We start from the raw sequence: 18,334 nt of genomic DNA, 5'->3' as shown, positions 1-18,334 counted from the left end.
TGGTATTTGGAGGAGGCGACCGACAGCTGAGGTCATTTGCGCCCCGAGGGAAGGGTATGAAGGGAAGGGTGGAGAGAAACCCGCCGTCGGCATTACCCTGCTCTTAACGAAAGGCGCCACGGGGACCATGGTTTAACGTCCCATCTGACGGACGGAGTGTTGCGCTTGAAATGCCCTCCACACAACATTCAAGCAGGTCTCGGGCAGTCTCCGAAAATACTCTGCCACGGCCGGGATTTGTACCCGAGCCTGCCGGGTGAGAAGCCAACACTAGCCACCACACCTACCCGATCCCCTCCTTACATTTATATTTAACATCCTCATAAAGATCAGAAACTACCTGTCGGAAGATCACTCAAATCCCATATATCCCTGATTCCAGAAAGAATATTCCTCAGTGTTTGACAGCTGTTTTTAGGGATGATTGGTACGGAAGATACGAATAAAAATTCCAAAATCGGGGAATTAGAAGAAATCTTCCAGCGTTTAAACCAACTAAATCTTATCGAATCTGACGAAAAGATTTTAAACTGTCAAAGCAGCACGTATATCACTCTTTTTTGTGTATAAAGCAGAATGTTAGAAGAAGAACTTCAACCGTAGAATCAACGCGGCCGTGAGCAAAGGAGGCCATGTCTTCGAACCCCCTATACACTTTTGGGTCACATTCTCAGGTGAAGTTCCTCCCAATGATCACGAATATTCATCACGAGTGAACCTCTGAACAAATTGACCTCTGAACATTAAAATCCCAAAATAATTGCTAAGAGAAACCGTACTCTACAAAAGAAAAGAGTGATATCAGATATTATCTAGATATTCTTTAATATATCTCAGAACTCTCTTTAAACAGGACCATAGTTCTTCTGGAGAGAAAGTTTGCTATCTGCTCTAAAAATTAATTGCAACACTCACATCTGGCTTCGTTCCCATCATTGCGTACATCAAATAACCAATTAATTCTCTACATGGCTTATCAGTCTTCTTCTCCGCCTTGATTTCCAACCTTATCCCTCTTCAATTTGAAAACTCATTTACTAGACGGAATAAATCGGTGTAATTCCAAGTCTTGTCTTCCATTATTGAATCAAGTTCTTCCTTGACAGCTTAATACGAGTTCCTTGCTGAGAAAGCGGTATTCATGAAGGAAAAGGAGAGAATACTTAGTAAATTTTTACTAGGAGCAAGAGATAAAGCGCTTAGTGAAAAAAATTGTTTAACTTCAACAACTACGTTATTGGTCACAAAGCTAATATACTCTCACCCGCCGTGTGTATTTAATAGCTATAAATTGTGTATTACGTTTAGAGGAATCACCGAAAAGCGCTGACCCGCTCGGCATTAGCTCGTGACGTCGTAAACTTACCTGCCAAAATGTTAAGGCCGTCTATTTTTCGTGGCGAAACGGTAGATAAACACATTTAGGATATCGGAAAATGGAAAATAATGGGTCCTAGTACGGGTTCAGACTACAACACAATCTTTAGCTTTAAAAAATGTTGAAAAAGAGCCCATTTTAGAGTATAGCACGGTGTATTATTACGGAGTTGCTGAACAGCAGAGATGGATTACGGAAGGTCTCATCAGTAAAAGTTGCAAAGTTGAGCGGGGGAAGAAATCCCAATAGCCTGAGGGGAAAAGTTTGTGGAGAGGTGAAGAGTAGTGAGAAGGAAGTGGATGAATAGCTAAGTGGAAAAGCTGAAGTGGATGGGGGAGATATGAGAGAGGAAACGTCAGTCAGAAACAGGAATGCTAAGTATTTTGGTAACCGCCACGGTACTTACCCCAAGAAATCCTGAAAATCCAGTGGAAATGAAAATCAAGATAGGTTTTTCACCAGAGAGATTTCTCAACAATCTGAACTGATTAATAGCTGGAATTTGATTACTTGAATATTAGAGTAGATTAGGATCGCATCTCACTAAGGCTTACGCGATGCGAAGTTTATGCTCTCATCACTTCCGTTTTCCTACCGCGTTTTAAATTTCTGATGACATCATTGCTATTATTGGAAATAAAACCTTCAAATTTCACCTACAAATTTTTATTTTCACATGATCCGGTTTTCGATCCTTTGTATCATCTTCAAGCGGTATGAAATCATTTATACTCAAAGGGTGAGTAGGCAAAGGAGACGGAAGTCAAGGAGGCAGAGAAGGAGGGTATTTGATTGGTTTATTGGTGGGCAGAGACGGGATTTGGTCAGATTAATGGGATAGCGGGGGGTGGTGGAGGTGACCCCAAACTCACCCTCTTTCCACCCTCTCCACCTGCTTCTCCATTGTCTACACGCCTTGCAGAACGTAAATTAGATTGAAGCCATGTCCTATCACCTGAAGAAGATACAAATTACCGAAACCCCTATCGTGAGGCAATTAAAATTCATATTTGAAAATTTCTAGTTCTGTTTTATTTCCAGCATGGAAAGATTTCGCAAAATAAACCCCGAGATAGCTAGATTGCTATCGTTATCACCGAGTTTTTTTATGTCGTCGGAAAGGAAAAAACGTGGTGGAAACCCAGATGCTATGATGCTCATCCATAAGTTCTCACAATTTAATTTTAAATTAGCCCTCCTGTTTAATAGCTCGTTCTTATTTCGCAGCGTAGATGCGTGGACGCCAGTGCGATCCGCTATATATGCACGCGGACGCCATGGAACCTTTGCCACAGACGCACATTTATAGATGAACGTAATCGTAGGAATGTATGGGAATGAAATCCATGCGTAGGATGAGGGATGGCGAATAAAGGGGGTGGAGGGAGGAAGCCGAAAACCACCCCTCCCCCCTTCCATAGCCCCAAGGCCGCCTTGCGTTATCCTCAATAATAAATGCGTTAATAAAGCCTTTCCCAAGCGACTTCCCCGGAATTTGAAATGCCATTCTCCCCGCTCTTACGCCGGCCCAACCTTAATCTTCATGGAACGGAGCCTCCCCAACCCTCGCCGAGGGGATTGAAGAAACGAGCATGCCATACCATCGGCGGGAAAGCAATAAAGATTTTACGCCATTCGTCTTTTTTTTCGAAATTTAATCATGGCGCAACCTGTGGGAGGACCTTAAAAATGTTTCATCGAGTCAGGTTTAAATAAATACCTGTCATAAAGTTATGAGAAGAGATATATAATATTTGGCGCTTTCCTGGCGCACGATGAGTGTGAATTCTTCACGGGATTCCCACCTTGGGAGATTCTCAATCAGAGCCGACGTTTCAAAGGCTATCTCTACCATCATCCTCAGAGCTCACCTGATGGGAATTTCGTGATGAACACAATCACATATTAGAAGAGATGCATTGAGTCAAGACTTTGATAATTCAAGAGAGAACCTGAGGAGACCTGCGCCACATATAACCACCACCTTCGATGAAATAAGGAATACACTAAAGGAATATATACGATACAGCTGATTTCGGCTTTTGATTTTAGCGACTGATCTTGATTAGGATACGACATTCACCTTCACTTGAAGATGTTTTTCTCAAATGGAAGATTACCACATGATATAATGATGCATACACTATACTCTTCGGCTAGTCTAGATATAAAAATGCAGCCTTCATCTTAACTTTAAGTCATCTCTAACTCCAGACAATGTTTACTAGATAACTCTAACACCCATATCACGGAATAAATGCATATCCTAGGTATAATTTTCTTTGTTGAGAGATAATTTCTCGGCAAGAAAAGTTTTAAGCTGCTAGTTCACAGTGTTTTCTCATGTGGATATCGGCAGCATATCGGGATAAAATTCATGTTGACACATAGTTAACTGTGAATAGCGCACATGCAATAGTAATTATTCCGCATGAAAAACAGTAAAAAATAAGGATAAAAACTTTACTATTAATGAAAAATAAAGTTTAGATATTAATCTAAACACCCTCAAATGATAAAAAATATTTTCCAAAATCACTTAAACCATTAGAAGACGCTTCATGCACGAAGAAAGAGTTCTATAATTGCCTTCCTTACCCTAAAATTACATATATGGCATCCTAAAGTCCTCCATCATATAGCGTATCCTAAAGTACTAGTCTGCCTGCAACGAAATTTACCGTTGCCAAACCAAGTTGCTCGCAGTAAGAAATCATGAACATATAGTGCAGATTAAGGCTCCTCTTCGTTGAAAATATGGCTTTCACTTCACTTAAGGGAATTTCCCGCGGGTAATTGAGGTTTGAATCAGTTACGTTCAGGAAAATCAAAGATTTATAAACTCCATTAATGCTGCTTTCCCTGTTGCTTGCAAAAGTTTCTTTTCGCAAGACTTAGCTTCAAGTTTTCCAAGTGTCAAATTTAATCCCACGCACTATTTATACTATAAAAGCAAACTATTGGGCTCGTACATGAATTCCATCTCCGACACTCTGTGCAAGGCTTGGCAGAAAACTAGCTCAGAATGGGTTATGGGATTCATTATTTAAATTTTAATTGTATGCACCAAATACGCATAGCATTCGAAGAAACAGTTTACAACATCTGAGGGACACTTGGACACTTGGAAGGGAAACTTGCACACAATAACGCTTTCATTTCACGCGGTCAAATGGAATTTATTTCAAATTTCCGGCGCAATATACTCGACAATACAAGAAGATGTAAGCAAAGGGAGCCTTAATCCAATGGCAACGCCATGGTATTAAGACGTAAGCACATAATACGGTAATTATAAAATTAATAAAAAATTAAATTAAAAACCAATGTTTTTATTCGGCCTAAAAAATAAGAAAATAGACCACACTGCCTTTGTCCAAAGCCTCACGTTAAAATTTTAAAGATATAAGACTATATGTTCAAAAACGTAAACATAGAGCCCATTTGCTTTAAATTTGACACTGGAATTATAAGAATTTCTCTTCATTTGTTTGTGATTTTAGTTCTACTTTTTCCATAAATTATTATTTACAGAGGGAGTCTGATTTAAGATGCTGAAATATATGCGCATACGAGAAACAGCAACCCAGCCAATATTCAAATCTGAAATCTTCTGATCGGTAGCCAAGCGCTTTATTCGTGCGCCAGAGGGCACCTTATTAGAGGGAAGAATTAATTCGTCAAAATTTATTCAGTGGCTTGGAAATTTTTGCAATTACTAATAGTCAAAAACGGCGGCTCATACCACCTATGAAGAGCTAGAAATAGCGTAAGAATGCATTGTCATCTTCGGTTCAGATATGGTCTGAAAATATTCGGCCGATAGCTATTGGGGAAGTAAGCTGAATTTGAGTAGCAAGATTTTTTCCCGGAAGGACAAAAAAACAACATAGGCACAAGAAAATGTCTTCACAGAAACGTGGTATCATGCTAGCATTCGCAGATGCTATCTCGGGAAATAGGCCTTCACACATGATGACAGGGACAAAAGGCTTTCGTAACATGAAATAAATTTAGGAATTTATCACGTATTGGCATGTCAATGTTTTCATCTTGACAGTTTTTTTTTCAGTATTTGCAGTAAGGTACTGAGAGCTACACGTGGCGATCACCTTAATCGTACATGAGGCTATGCATATTGCAACAAAAAATCACCATGATGAAATAAAATAATAATGGCATTCATGCAAAAATAGAGAGCGCTGCCGTAGAAACAGTGACACTGCAGTATTTACAACTAGCAATATTTCAGTCGTAATAATCATAATATACTTCAGTACTTCTTCAATAATACTATTAATATACTTCAAATTAATTACAGATCACTTAACAGAGAGAGCACAGTACTCCCACATCGAATACAGTATATAGAATTTCTTATCCCCCTCTTCCCATTGGTCGAACCCTACTTTGCTACTAGGGTGGCTTACTGCGAGTTAACTAGTTTGACGTCATACATATCCAACGCAGGGCTTCCTCTAACGGGCAAAAACAATATCTAAAAAATATCGTGCAGTTGCATCCACTAATTTAAAGTACATAAATTGCCTTACAAAGTCCTTATTAGTCACTTAAATGTATTCCTATCGACCCCATTTTTCAGTTTATCAATCTTAATAAAAATTGATACCTGAAAATCAAAGGATCTTTAATTGTAAATCTAAAATATCAATTACGTAGGACGAAAACAAAATTCCACACGTTGCGCAAAATATTTTAATGACATGCATAAACCTCCATCGCCAAATATTCTAACCAGGGCTACTTAAAGAATATAAACTTAATAAACGAATAAATTCATTTCTTCAATCTTTTCTGTAAACATCACAGCTTGGAGAAAATAGCTATGACATTGAATTGATGAAAACATGTTTTGTGAAAATGAGGATCGAACTCTTAGAAGTATGATATCAAACCATGATAAACAGAATTTTCAAGTATTTGTAAGCTCTTTACACTCAAATAAACTCTGCCGCAGCTTAAAAAATTGGTATAAATTTGAACATATTCTTAAGATACCTATTAATAGGACAAGCACTAAATCAGGCGGAAAGGCTATATTATCCTGCAGTTTATGTATCCAGCGCCACGTTTAATCTCCAACAATAAGCCTGTATTTTAGGATAACACCACGATACAATCGTCCAAAAATTTGTAAAAAGTAAATATATTTATAATTCGTATATTCTTTTTCTCATGAGCTATTACCATGAAATACGAAAAAATATTTTTCTATCGTACTGTACCTACTGAATATTTCGAACTTGCTATCGCTAGTATTGAAAAGATAATAACACTGAGCCTTCAATATTCAAAATAAATATAATAACATATTTCAAATGCAAACCCGAAGCCGGAACATTTTTAGATTCAAAATCAATAACGCTTTCCGCGTACTCACTGAAATACATCCCGATTTTCATTCATGCTATTTTTACATCGCGAATTCTGGTCGCAGATTAAAGATTATAGCGAGGTGCTGTATAAAATAATTCATTATTATTTTTCAGTTACCGTAGCAATTTTCCTCATATTAATGCATTATAGAAATGAAATAAACCTCTACAAAAGGATATACAAATAGCCAATCGAAAATTTAGCGATCAAACCTGAAAGGAATTTTAATATCTTTTTTCGCTCATGTACACAATAGAGAGAGAATAATAAATAAGAGTACTCACCTATACCAGAATATTGCAAAAGCGAGAATGCCGACGACAACAGCTGCAGTACATCCAGAGATTATGGCTGGAAGAGAAAAGAACATATGAGCTATAAAAACAAAAATATTTGCCGCAACAAAACATCAAACATGTTATCCAACAATATACTTTTATAATTTTATTCTGAATGGGCGATTCGAGATATTAATTATTGATAACATAATCGATGACCTACGGATGTTATTTATCTAGTACAGTAACTGTACTATCCACGCAAAGTGATTGTTTATAGAAGAAAAAAAGAAGCTAGCAGGCTAATGCAAAAGGAATAGTAACTCATACTTATAGTAACTCAGTACTCAAACCAATTAAAGTTAAATGGCACTAAGTTTCAAAACCAACGTTATTAATATAATCGCTGGTTATTATGGGGTCGTCGAAAAGTAATCCGTTGAAAGAATATTCTCTTGCGCTGAAAATCCCTGAAATGTTAATGATGTCCTTAATATGAGTATCTCCGAGGAGGAGGCCATTACGAGGGAGGAGATCAAAAGGGAGGAAAGGATGAACCCTCTGCTAATTTCCGCTCAGGAACTTCGTTAAGGCAATGTGGTTGAGTTTCTTCCTATGCATCAAACAGAGAGGCGTGTCTCCCCGTCTTGATGTGGTCTCAGAAAACAACAGTCCCAACGTCTCAAGAGCCCTTCGACAAATGAGATCGCACCATATAATGAAAATTTCATAATATTCTTGAGAGACTGACCGTATTATCTTCGGGTATTGGCCGCCTTGATTCAATTTTGACGGGGCAACAGTTCCACTTCCCTTCCAGCTTCCGTCATCAGGTCCTGAATCAAATGCAAATTATTTTCTAATGCGGCATTAGTTACGCGCGCGCTGATTGTCAGGACGGTAATTCTAACTTGATTGTTGGAAGAGCCCCTTGAGGCTAGCTGATAACTGTCTTCTCCACTGAAATTTTCGGTATCCTCCGCTACTTTGAGAGCTTTCCTTATGACTCGAAGGCAATACTTATTTTCTCTATCGATGATCTTACAATCGTTAAAATGCACCACTTCTCAAAGTTCTGAAAATGCGTTTTACGACACTGCGGTACGGTGAAAAATTTTCTTTTCGGTTACTCTCAAATGATATTTTAGCCTACACTTGAGGGATGTAGATGTTTGTCCGATGGAAAACTTTCCACCACTGCACGTAATTTTGTACACTCCCCGTGTAAATTTCTGATGTAAGGCGATCTTTGTCATTCCGAAGGAGGTCAGAGACTTTTTCCTCGCTACGGAGTCTGGTCAAGACGCCGTGCTTGAAAAGAACTCTTGCTATTTTCACGAATTTCCGGCTACGCATGGTGATAAGCATTGATTTAAGTCTTTTATTTCTAATCCTGTATGCCTGGTATTTACACAATGTTTACCGTTTTATTCGAAAGACACGGTTTGAATGGTTTCAAGGCTATTTTAATTATGTAAAACGAATTCAGCTCACAAAACAAAAAACTATTTTTAGCACCCTTGATTGCATTTATCTATATTATTATATTATGTAATTAAACGGCTAATTTGCAAAAACATTGTCTCTGCAATTTCAACTCCATTTAATCACCCCTCTTCACTCTCCTTTAATACGGGTCCTACAACTCATAGAACGAAAACAAACAAGTGCTCTTCATTGATTCTAAGTTTTCCTACACAAGTTTTCAATCAGACAGGTGTACTTAATAAAAGCAAATGTGTGATAGAATGGAAAGTAAGTGTGATAAAATAGTGACTCCCGTAAAAGTTATCACCGTGGCTAGTCCCGGTATACTTAAAATAGAAAGACATTATGATGTCACGAAAAAATGATAACGAGCAAATGAAAGGCAGTGGACTTGATGATGACTGAAACGCATTGTAAGGATTAATAAATTTTTGAAAAAGTACCATCTTGTTTCCTTGACAACGGGTGTTTTTATTACGACGCATACCTTTTCATGTTTGGAAATATTATTTTCGTACTCGACTGCATGAGACCCATGGCTCAATTTGTGCAGAAAATATTAGAACAAAGCTAAAATAATCTCCGCCGTCGTAAAGATAGTAGCTTTTTAGCTTCATTCAGCATAAAGAAAAGAAATAAATTATGTCGAAGAGTCTCTCTAGATCCTTCTCATACGTTTCATTTTCCCTTTACCTTTGGTATACTAGTTTCTTCCTTTACGCCGCACGCCAACAAAGAATCTAAAATGTTAATCAAATTGGATTAAATTGGCCAATTACATGATTTTCGAATGGCATCAAAGATAATCAAATGGGCGCATTAATGCTAATTAAAGGAAGGAGCACATAATAGCCTTAAAAATTCCGGTTTTTTCTAACCTATTTGCACCCAATTGACGGTCCCATTATAGTATTTTATTATTTTAAAAATGAGACCTCCCCACGCCCAATAGGACACCGAATTCATTCCACCAATAAAAAGGCCTTTGCCTGAGATTTCAGTCCTTATTTCATCCCCTTTTGTTTTTTTTTTACTTTCTCTGATTGGGCCGGTTCTTCTGAATTCAGTGGGACTCCATTCAAACCTTAGACCTTACAGCAGGGGCTGGAGACAGAGGGATAATAAAATGTCATTTCGTTTGAATACCTTTGACGAAGTCAGGCCAATTTTTTTATTCATAAAATTACGAATTATTACAATTCCTCATTTAAATTTCAAAGCAGTAGATTTTCCCTCTTCGAAATTATAAGCAGACATTCATTCACAACACGCACTTCAGGTCAAAATAAGTCAAATAATCCAAAACAAAACAAATTGCTAGGCCCCCGAAGCCTACGAAATTCGTTTTTTGCGGACAAAAGTTTGTTATGCTTTCCTCAAAACAAATATAACTCCTTTTAAAAGATGCTTCCTTTATCGAGGAGCAAAAGGTTTCTATAGTTTTCCTCAGAGAATTTATGTCAGTATCAGCATTAAAACTTTCAAGGAGGATGAAGTTATTGCTATACAATGTGGATGTATAATTAGCAAGTTAAAGTAACGGAATAGCAATTTACGTTCTTCGTTTTATATTTGCTCCAGTTCTCACCCAGGGATAAGTAAGTAGGACGTAAAATATCGATCTCTCAGCAGCCAATTTTTGGCTTTTTTTTACAGTTACATCATGATGCCGGCCAATTCGTGCAATTAAAACTTCCAGGTCAAAAACAAAACAGAATTTTCGAAATTATAGCTGGAGCATCTCTGGAATGAAATCATCAACTTGATTTAAGAAGAGTACTTCAAACCTTCAGGGTACCTTGGTCTGATTCCACTTCCAACTGACCGAACTGATCGCAAATGAGGGGATATATATATATATATGTATGTATGTATGATCTCTCTTCGCCCTCAGAAAGTTGAAAGGGCACAAAGCGAAGCGTGTCTAACGATATGAATACCGTATTGCTCCGGAAGAGGCTTAAATCCGCTCCGAGGGACCCGTAATCCTCTTGATATCACGGGAAACGGAAGATTCGAGCAATGGAGAGCACCTAAGCCACCGGAATGATGAAAAAACTATGACTCAAACGGGACTCACAAACTGAGGTGCAAACTTAAGTCTTGACTGAAAGTCATTGTGCTACGTTCGATGAGTTCTAAATATTCATGAGAAATATATACGCACAAAAATGACAAAAGTAACGCACATCGGTACAGTAAAAAATATAAACTAAAATCCAATATCGGCGAATCATATTTAGCAGGCGGTATTATTTATTTATAAAAATAGAAAATATATTTTAGGTCCATTTAAAAGCTTCATCTTCATTTCTTGCTAATTAAAAAAATAGGAATTGACTATTAAAACGCCGCTGATGAATAAACGAATATCGTACAAAAATCGAGTGAAAAAAAGTATTCTGCTAATATTTAGGATTAGAAAATTTTTAACTTTTATCCGGTAATTGCGATCTGGACTAATTCTAAAAAGCAAAATCAGTTGCATTTCGGAGGCTCTACCTTAAGATTATGATCTTTTCTCGCCAACGCCACCCAAATGATGAAAAAACTGTGACTCTAAACGGGACTCACAAACTAAAGGGCAAATTTAATAAATAAATAAGTGGTGGAAGTGGAGGGTGAGGAAGCTGCCACGTGATGCAAGGATGAGACAGACGCTTTGGATAGACCTCGTTCTGAAAAAAGCCGAAAGGAAATAGGTCTTACTGTGAATTGAAGAGTAATTCCAAGTTGGGAAGGCCGGAGAAGTATGCAAAATGCTTCATGCAAACCAACCTAAACCGTTAAAATACTTTCATAATAACGGACGAAGAGGGGCTCTGTCATTGAGTTCTCGGAGGTCGGAAAAAAAGGTGGTGTGAGGGAACTGGAAGAATGTTAGCGAGGATTGGGGCGGGACATGCTACGAAGAGTTGGTACACGGACCGGGGGATGTTGGCAAAAAAAAAGACGAGGGGAAGAGAAGCTTGTCGGCGCTGCTGTTCGAAAGAAGAAAATCGCAAAGCGCATGGGATTAGTTCGTTCACAAGCTCTCTCCGAAAGTTCTTACGAGCAATTTCAAGATGGAGAAAAAAATCTGAAGAAATGGGGTTGCTAGAAGAGATTTAATGGCGATGACAAACTTAGACTTACACATCACAGAACAAAGAGGTTTGTTACCTCATTTTTCCCCAAAATGATACACGATAGCATATATAAATAGATTATAACATATACGTATGTACTTACTCAATTTCTTGAAGGAAACCATTCGCAAAAGTTTGCTTTAAATTATAGAGAATAGCACGATCGACAAATAAGGAGCTGCTCTGACACAAAAAAACTGGAATCCTAGATATTTGGGGTTGTTACTTTGGAAAATTATCAATACCTATGAAGACCTTTTAAAATAACGTTCCGTAGCATCGCATTGAGTGTATGTTTTTATGTTGCAGCCCTTTCGTGATAGCTATGCGCCAAATTTTCATAAATATTCCATTGTCGAATCCATTCCTGAGTACATATGGACTTGCGAATTACGTTACCGATACGGTAACAGCAATGTTCAAAAGGAAATTATTTAAGAGAATAACAATATGGCATTCCGTAAGAGGTTTAGGTTTGAAGAATACTTAGACCCATTCATTACGGAGGGCTCAATTTGAATCAACTCATACAATTCTGCTGCAGTTTGCAACGATTGAGGAATATAATGAAGTCTGATGAGTCTAAAGAAAACAGCTTCACACGTGATTTTAAATTGAAAAGATTTTACCAATATCACTTCTACGTCTCCCGTTATAAGGTGATAGAAAAGTGATGCCATTTAAACATCACTTTGGATATTTTAATTTGATAACACCACATATGATGAAAAATTGATGTTTCTTTGTATCAAAATTTGATATCACCGCCATTGTTGACAAAGGGATATCAAGGTAGTATTACTAATACGTACAAATATCACCTAGTAATGATTTTTTTATTTTTGGAATTTAAGTGAAACGTAAATTTTGATCTAGAATAGATATCACCAATGAAACCTATTTCAAATAAAATCTAAAAAACTATGGTACTTATAACTTTGATGATATGTGTTATGACCTTCGACACATTAAATATATCGCCAGTGATATCTTTTCGACATAAAGTGGTATAATAAATATATCACCATAATGCTTGGCAGTAGCGTGACTAGTAATATGCTTTGGGGGGGGGGGGGGTGGCCTGGAGTGGCTACCCCCCCCCCCCCAACCCTGGTAACGGGGTTCCGAGAATTTTTTTGAAAAATTACTTGCCTTGAAATATATTTTACATCGTTTTGGAACTAAAAATTTAAATTTAAGCATATTCGGTTATTATATGTCCAAAATAGACTATGGATTTAAATATCCCCTAAATAAATATAGAAAAAGATAAAATATATAAATCCCCTAATCCCCCCCCAATTGTTACGCCACTGATGATTGGGGAGTATGAAAAAATGGCATTTTACAAGTTAAAATCTAATTATGAGACAACCCTTACGAGCCTTTCGATTATGGATCCAACGAAAGAGTTTTCAAATTCTAATGTTTAGAATTTTTTCATCACCGTAAGTTATTAATCCAAAGATTAGTTAGACGTAGCTTTCCATTCTACTCTCCTGTAAGCAAATTTCTTCATATTAACGAACTTATTTCTTCTCTTTCACATCCTTTGTAACATGTCTTGTGTACTTCAAGCTGCCACGTCTTATTCTTATCGCTTCAAGCTTTTTTCTTTTCTCACACTCTTCTTTGCACTTCCTCAACACTCATCTGGTCAGCTCGTTTTACCTTCACCGATCTCCCACCAGCATTTCGAATGCTTCCACCCTTGACATCTATGCTGATGTCAAAGTCAATGCATCGCTCCCGGGAGAAAATATTCTCCACATGTAACAACCGATGAAATGTTTCCTAACTTCCATGCGTGAATACTCGGCTTTAAGTAGATTCCTCTAAACGTAGAATGCCCTCTTTGGTGAGCTATATGTTGCTGATTATTTCTTTTCTTTACTGTATAATGCATCGTCCATTGCTGATTATGTACTTAGTTGCCGAGGTAGCAAAACTCTTTCACCGCTTCAAACTTTTGTTTTCCTAGTTTAATACTTGAATTATTTTCATTATTTTTTTCCTCTCCTGGCGTTGAAAGCCGGTGAAACAATGGGGTTGATGAAGCCTTTCAGCGCCATTCACGATTAAAAATAAACACGATTCACGAAAAAACGTGATCACTTCAGCCCAGTCCACGCTTCGACGACGGCACCTAAAACTCTTCCGAAACGCTGAGTCACGGAAACAGAACCGCGTCAACTCGCGAAAAGTCACGTCCCGGCGCGCGAGGTATGTAACGCAGAGCTGGTAAAAATCTGGTTTGGAAAGTCAATATGTGCTCCTCGTGCATTCAGAAATCAGACGGGGTTTTATAAATATTGCATATTTATTAGAATACTAGCAGGCCCTCCAGCGTTGCTCAGGAAGACCAGAGAAGTGGGAAACTTGAATTTCATGGTCGCATGGCAGGATTTTTAGACTAAGGAACAAAGCAGGTATGATGATGGTATACAAATGTGTAACAGCAAACAATACTTAATAAATGATTTTTATATTCCGCACACGCCCACATAGCAATGGATCTCTCAGAGACGTCTCACTATGGTCTCGAATGTTTCAGAGATGTAATCGTGAGACGTTCAGGAATTAAAAAAAACGTATTTAAACGTCATCAATGCCTTCCATATATATTTTTCGGTGCAATTCTGCAGTTGTGATTATTTAAATCACGACCTTTAATATGGGTTTCTTATTTTCAAAGGTCATCCATCAATAATTTGTCGCTCAAAATGATCGAGATAAGAAGGTCATAACTGCGTAATTTGCATTTAATCATTTTTTGCCTACTTTTTTAGGCATACCATAGTACAAACTCTCATGAGACATCTCAGAGACCATTTTTTTTTTACAGTATCAGAGATGTCTCTGAGCTCTTAGAATATCTCTGAGACGTAAAATGCTATATTCGAGACGTCTCAGAGACATATCCGAGACGTATTTCTGCTATGTGGGCGGTATCATGTAATAACATTGTACCTGCTCCATAACATTAAGTAATATTTGTGTCCTTACATGCGTACATGAAAAAATCGTGTGAACGCATACCCCAGCAAAAACGTTTGCACCAAGAGGATTATTATAATAATTAGATTATTACACGTATAATCCTTTGAGTTATGTTTTCTCTTTAAGCGTGTCAAAAGGTGTGCCTACCCGGCAGGATGTCCACCCGCAGAAGTTATATGACGTGAAATAAAAAACTGCTATGAGAAAACGACGCGAATGGAGCGTCGGACGCAGCCAAGAGTAGCACTGCGGGGTTTGGTGGCATCAGATGCACCTACGTACTAAATTAGGTCGCAATCCGTGCAGCCGTATGGACACGCATAGCGGAAAGACACACAGATATCCTCTTTTTAAATAAAAAAACTGTAAATTTCACATGCGATTTTACTAACGAACTGATAATGTCGAACAGCGACGAAACTGGTCGTTAGTAAAATCGCATGTGAAATTTACAAAGTTTTTTATTTAAAAAGAGGATATCTGCGTGTCTTTCCGCTATGCGTGTCCATTAAACTGAAAATATTTTTGTCCGTTCTCCTCAATCGGCCAGTATTATCGCTTAGTGCGCTTTCCTCAAGATTATATATATATATATATATATATACACTCACACAATGTTTTGGAAAATATGAAATGCACGTAGTATAAATAGTTCAATTCAAGGTCAATAAACACAGAGACATAAAAAAGAAACACTCACACTGGAAAATAAACTCGGAAGCTTTCGAAGAACTGTCTTCTTTCTCAACCTAACTAAGAATGGGGAGGAAAGGGGAGTGTTGGAAAAGGGATAAGAGGGGAGAGGTGTATGGGGAGAGGGGGTTGGAAAAAGACGTTAGGAAGCGACGTTCAAACCCGGAAAGGTGTTGGCTTGTGAGTGCCAAATGCAAGCCAATTCGAGGGTGTGGAGATTGAGGGTGGAGTCAGTGGGAGGGAGGGAGGCAATGACTGAAACTTTGAAACATTGATTAAAGACGGAGTCGTGTGATAAACAATGTGTAGGAACTGGTAATGATGCGTGGGGGGATGATGGACAGCAGGAGGCGCGGTGATTGTTAATTCTAAGATTGAGGGGGTGGTACATTGGCCGACATAGAAAGCGGGGCAGAAATTACAGTGAAGGAGGTAAATGATGTTAGTAGACGCACAAGTAGTGGAGGGTAAAATCGGAAGGCATTTAAGTTTGGGGAGAAAAGAGGCAGGGGGTGGAGAGAAAATCTTGCTGGTTTTACACCTGGGTCGATTGCAAGGTGAGGGTGTGGAGATGGTGACTGACTGCGACTTTTGAAGAGGGCGGGTGGCTTTAAATATGGTGTTTCGATTCGGTGGTCTCTTAAATGTGATCCGAGGGGTGGAGGGGAAAATCTGAGAGGTGGACTTGTGTTTAGACAGGATGGGATACAAGTCCTCCAAAATGTTCTGTAGAACGTGAGCACCAGGAAAGTAGGTGGTGAGCCGAGAAGGAGAGCAATGTTTGTCCGTTCGGGGTTTATTGGAAATACCCGGTTTTTTTCTTATTTTATACATCAAAAGTTTTTCGGGGTAGCCGCGGTGAAGAAGAGAGGTGTGAAGTTTGGAGAGGAATTTTTCAAGGTCTTCAGGATTATTGCAAATTCTGTGTCCCCGGGCAGAGAGGGAATAAGGGATGGAACGCTTGGTGTGTGGTGGATGGCAGCTGCTGTAGTGGAGGTATTGCTGTTTGTTTGTGGCTTTGATGTGAACCGATGTCTTGAATTTGTTGTTGTCGGAAAGGTGTATGTCTACACCTAAGAAAGTGATGTTAGTTATGGAGATGAAGAGGTGAAAGAAACTGAGGCCGAAGAGTTGAGTGAAGAAACAAAGGTGTTAAGAGAGTCGATGTCATGAGGCCAGAGAATGAAAATGTCGTCAATGTACCTAAGCTAAAGAAGAGGTTAAACACAACTTGTAATTAAGTGTACAAATTATTATAAAAACTTCCTTAAAACTTGGCTTCAGAGATTAAAAAAATTGTTTTTTCATTGTATTTAATATTAAATGCATGAAAATTTTCCAGCTTTTGTAACGTCGCTTATTAAGTTTGGTTTGACAACATTTATATACTTTGTTTAATGTATTCCTATGGCAACGCTTGAACCGGCGCCCTCAGAATGGGAGTTTCCTCCCAATGAAGCACCAATTTCCAGAACAGAAATTCAATGAATTTAATTCTGTGTGTCTTCTTGAATGAAATATGGAATAAATTCATAAAATTATTTAAAAAAAGGATAAATGATTCGATTCTAAAAATATATATTATCAGGTCTGACGAATGTCATTCTCCCATGTATGTACAACATAAGTAAATCGAATACTTAAAAGAGTGAATTATAATTTATTTCCACCTTAATAGAGTAGCTTTCAGGCTACTGCGCAGCCTGAAAGCGCCCTCTACCCCAATCCTTACTCTGAGCTTAGGACAACTGTACGCAAAAGAAGAACGTAGTGGCATGGCCACATTATGAAACCCAGCAGTTACGTGTGAAACATAATTCCTCCGCACCCCCTCCGGACTGTAACTCACAAATGCATTGAATTTCAAATATTTATGCCTCAAATACTAGTTAATTGAAGTTGACCTGTACTCATTATATAATTGTTCTCTTGTTTGTTATTTTTTTTGTCTTCGTGGAGTTTTTTCCTCACTTAATCAGCGGCAGATGGAAGGAGTTCCTTGTGTCTGGGCTTATGTAAAAAATTGCCAACATTTTGACAACATAATGCCACATTTTCATGAGAGGGATCAACTTAAAGACTTTCAAATGTTTGATGAAATCCCACTCATTTTTTGCTGCAAGCATTCCCCAAGAAGCTTGAGGCGGGTCAACATGTGGTCCGTGGACCGTCAGCCAAGGTTATAAACTGTCATCATAAAGATAGATCGATGTAAAATCTACTACAACCAATCGAGAGAAACTAAAATGATTCCATCAAGACCAGAAAAGGTAAACGAAGACCAAATCATAGTAAGCATGTACCTTAAGTGAGCACAAGTAAATCGCTGGCCTAGGTGATGGATAAAACCCTTGCTTGTAGATACAACGGTCAAAGGTTGAAGTCTGAATAGTTGGATCTCCCCAAGCATGAACAAAGGTGTATGCAATTATCCATTGTAACATGTAATTTTTTCTGTGTGCAATGGTTCCATACTCCTGAGATCAATAGACTTTACTGTAAAAATTTTTTAAAATTTATAGATCCTTTTCTGTTTCATAAGGTATTTGTTGACCGAACACACCATTGGAAACAAATTTCATGACTCTCATAATATCATGCTGTCAACAGCCAGTTAAATTTTGTTGATTATTGGCAACCCTGCCACATGTCTTAAATGTCAGTATATGTCAGTTTATCGCATTTTGTAGTGTATATTTTTTATGTTCATAATAAGGTAGATGACGATAAAATGTAGTGAAACATAGTTATAGGACAAAATACAGAATATTTTAAATAACTATGTTGTGGAACAATAATATATATACCCGGATATATACCCGGCTGTGCAGTTTTCTGGTGTACTGGTTAAGCGGTTTGGATTACTTGCGAACTAGCAGACTAGTACACCTTAGATTAAAAAATCAATGCACCATTACGCACGTTTTTCCCCAAAAACTTCTGAGCTGCCAACCTGCTTTTTCCAAAAAAAA

General features: G+C 38.0%; 1 protein-coding gene across 1 annotated transcript in view; it reads right to left on the bottom strand.

The window, feature by feature from the left end:
* LOC124159780 overlaps nt 1–18,334 on the bottom strand; it is a 777,878-nt gene that overhangs the window by 200,587 nt on the left and 558,957 nt on the right. The window contains exon 5 of the mRNA XM_046535698.1: nt 7,060–7,126. Coding sequence (XP_046391654.1) covers nt 7,060–7,126 — 67 coding nt within the window. The remainder of the gene's footprint in view (nt 1–7,059; nt 7,127–18,334) is intronic.

This window comes from Ischnura elegans, chromosome 5 (genome assembly GCF_921293095.1).
Source record: "Ischnura elegans chromosome 5, ioIscEleg1.1, whole genome shotgun sequence".
Lineage (NCBI taxonomy): Eukaryota > Metazoa > Arthropoda > Insecta > Odonata > Coenagrionidae > Ischnura > Ischnura elegans.
This window is presented reverse-complemented; position numbering and strand designations above follow the sequence as displayed.